General features: G+C 47.8%; 2 protein-coding genes across 2 annotated transcripts in view; one reads left to right on the top strand and one right to left on the bottom strand.

Moving 5' to 3' along the window:
* The window catches only part of GNPAT (glyceronephosphate O-acyltransferase), a 39,579-nt gene extending 38,044 nt beyond the window's left edge, over positions 1 to 1,535 (bottom strand). The window contains exon 1 of the mRNA XM_004712206.4: positions 1,333 to 1,535. Coding sequence (XP_004712263.1) covers positions 1,333 to 1,410 — 78 coding nt within the window. The 5' untranslated portion in view covers positions 1,411 to 1,535. The remainder of the gene's footprint in view (positions 1 to 1,332) is intronic.
* A 136-nt stretch (positions 1,536 to 1,671) lies between these two features.
* CUNH1orf131 (chromosome unknown C1orf131 homolog) overlaps positions 1,672 to 3,303 on the top strand; it is a 23,051-nt gene continuing 21,419 nt past the window's right edge. The window contains exon 1 of the mRNA XM_004712205.2: positions 1,672 to 1,759. Within this exon, the coding sequence (XP_004712262.1) occupies positions 1,672 to 1,759 (88 nt within the window). The remainder of the gene's footprint in view (positions 1,760 to 3,303) is intronic.

The following is a 3,303-nucleotide window of genomic DNA, read 5'->3' as shown; positions in this document are numbered from 1 at the left end:
CTCCAAATCCTTGACACCAAGGTAACAGAAGTTCCCCCAAGTCCCCAAACCACATATGGATATGAGTGGGTTCCAAAAAAACTCTTAGAACAATGAAATGAAATTGGAAAGATAATGAAATTTCCCCCTTCATACAGCTGGGACAGTGCATTCTCAATGTGCAGAAAGCCATGTAAGAATGTATTCTTTTACAATAATTTTTTGTTTACCTAGCTCTTTTGTGTTTTCCCTGTTTTGACCTTTTCTGTAAAAATTTACAGTATATTTGACAGACTTTAAAAATTGTCACTAACTGCCAAGACATGCCTGCAAAGTATATTTTTATTTCTTCTAAAAGTTTTTTAAAATCAGTTTGCCAGTATAACAGTTGCCCAGGAATGAAGTAATTCTGAGTGTCACAACACCTCCAGCTCATAATTTCTTCATGAAATTTATGGGTTGGTTGTGGTGAAAATGCCAAGTTTGCAAGAGACCAGAAATATTAGCTGTATAATGACTTTTGGAAAAAAGTACAATGATAAAGGCTTTTCTTCCAGTAATATTAAAGCAGCGATAAGGTCGGGTGGGGAGCCACAGGTTATCTCTGGCTGGATCAGACACGGGTTTCTCAGGCTCGCCCAGAAAGTAGCTCAACACACCCTTCTCTCCGTCGAGGAGGAAATCCAACACTTGCCCATATACTTACTCCTACTGGTAGCGATTCGTACAGCAGAGTCGAACTGACCCACGGGTTTTCCTACACTGCAATCCTCACTGAAACTTTCTTGGAGCTGACTCCTAACTTTCATCTCTAGCTCTACGGCCAGGGGGCTTCTGAAGGCCCAGGACCCGAAGGAAAGAGAAGGAGCGAACGGAAAGGTATTGGAAGAACCCAACAAAACCAGAAAAACCATTGCGGTGCAATCGATTGATAACCCCTTTAAGACCCACTGACAAATAATCGGTTCCCATCATTGCTATCCTACAGGACGGCGAAGAATTGGTCTGTGGTTTTGAGGACTGTAGACCTTTATCGGCGCAGAATGCATCTTTCTCCTCCAGAGCAGCGGGTAGGTTTGAAACACCATCCTCGAGTTAAACGACAAACGCTACACGCACCGCGCCACCAGGGACTCTATGTAAACTTCTAAATGCCTACACACTTGTAGACACACTGGGCGCGACACCCTGTTGCCTTGGAAACCAAGCCGGTAACCACTCCCTTCCTCCTCAGGGACCTAGGCACCCACTCCAGGGCCCGGGCTGGTGGGCTGGAGGAAGGTGGGAGCCCGTAGGAGGGCGGGGGTCGTCTCCCGAGGCCCGGCCCGCAGCCTCATTTCCCGGAGCGCCTACCGAGTAGAGGTGCAGCACGGCGCTGGGACTGGTGGAGCCGGCAGGCAGACGAGAGCGTGAGGAACTGGAGGGATCCATCGCGCGTCCGTCCTCCCAAGTGGGTCTGGGCTGCCTCGCTAAACGATCAGGGTGCCGCAGCTGCTGGGGGCGGTTCTTTCGCGCTGGGCGGCCCGACTTCGCCTAGGGCGGCAGCACTCCCTGCGGCCGCTCCGGAGGACTCCGGGCGCCGCCATCTTAAGCAAGACGGAAGCCGCGTGGGGACCGGTCGCGCGCGCGCGCGTGCGCAGATCCACCGGAACCCGGAAGCGGGCGCGGGCCGGTCCCGCGGCAGACTCCGCGATGGCGCACGCGGAGCCGCTGGCGTCTGGTCCTCTTGCCAGCTCCGAGACGCTGCTGGATACTTTGCTGCTGAATCTCTACGACTTCGGTGAGCCCGGGTCTCGGGAGCCCACGTGCACAGGAGACTTGAGAAGCGAGGGTCAACGGTGCGCCCGCAAATGGTGGGAAGGGGCTTACCAACGGTACTGACTTGGTTCTGACTGCCCCCGAGCCCGAGTCCGGTCCTGGGGCGGCGTTCGTGAGAGTTGATGGTCACCCACCAACTGATCCCGAAGCAGACCACATAGAATCCCTAGTAACGCTGTAATCCGTTTTAATTATAGAATAATGTAAGGGTTAGTTATACATTGCCCAAATGTAATATTTCTTCGATTTTACGAGTAATAATAAATTTGTAAATTTTTTCGGCGAATTATGAGGTACATTATTAGTAACTTAGCGGAAGCCTTTAATTTTTCCTTTTCCTTTAATTTTTACTTTATTCTTTTTTTTTTAATTTTTTTTTTACTTTATTCTTTTAAAAATCATTGATATGCGTTCACAACTATTTAAGTTACCGCAATATTATAGCTAAAACACCAGACTATTTGACAAAATCATATATTCTTAGGAGGTCCAATAACAAGCACGAAAGAAAACAACCACATAACGTCCCCACCCCCAGCCAGTCCTGGGGCTTTGGGGCTCGCCTCTAGGGGAGTCCCTCTGGGACATGGGGTACAGTGAATGGTGTGACCCTTTGCTGGGCATGCCTACACAGTAGGGGATGCCGGGCCCCTCTAGGGTTTCCAGTTTGGGCTCCAATACATGTCTTCCCTTTTGCTTAAAAAAGAAAAAGTAAACAACCACATCAATTGGGTAATAATGACAACTCACTGCCATCGAGTTAATTGTGACTCATGGTTGTACCATAGGACTGGGAAGAACTCCTGTGGGTTTCTCAGACTGTAACTATCGGAGTGGAAAGCCTAGTTTTTCCCCAGAGAAGTGACTGGTGGTTTTGTGAACTGTTAACCTCACTCGTACCATTGCACCATTACTCCAGGACGGTAAATTAAAGGTTTAAAAAGTAAATTAGCAAAGAGTTTTAGTCTTGTAGATATAGTGATGCGTATACTGGGCTTAGAAAAGATGTTTTTGTTGTTCTAACTAATTACAGGGATGTTTGAAATCACCTACTCACACATTGTCACCTGGTGCAATGTACTGTATACCCCTGTTCTAGTGACAGCACTCCTGAGATTCTTTTTCCTGCCTCTGCAATGGACTCTGTTGAGTTATTCTCATGCATCAAGCTTCTAACCCTTCCCAGGACAAACCTGGAAAACCAGGGCTTTCAGGACTAGTCCTGGTGGTATAGTGGGCTATGTTGGACTGTGAAGCCCAAGCCACCATTTTGTGGGACAAAGATGAGATTTTCAGTTCCTGTAAAGATTTACAGCCCAGAAGCCCACATTTTACTTTGCAATTCATTCTACTTTGTCTTATAGCAGTGGTTCTCTACCTTCCTAATGCGGCAATCCTTTAATGCAGTTCCTCATGGTGTGGTGAACACCTTCCCCCCAACCATACAATTATTTTCGTTGCTACTTCATAACTGTAATTTTGCTACTGTGATCAATCGGGCGACCC

The sequence above is a fragment of the Echinops telfairi genome, unplaced genomic scaffold (assembly GCF_000313985.2).
Source record: "Echinops telfairi isolate 266 unplaced genomic scaffold, ASM31398v2 ScPeMD7_7424;HRSCAF=8462, whole genome shotgun sequence".
In the NCBI taxonomy this organism is placed as follows: Eukaryota; Metazoa; Chordata; class Mammalia; order Afrosoricida; family Tenrecidae; genus Echinops; species Echinops telfairi.
The sequence above is the reverse complement of the archived record's forward strand: the minus strand, read 5'-3'. Positions and strand labels throughout refer to the sequence as shown.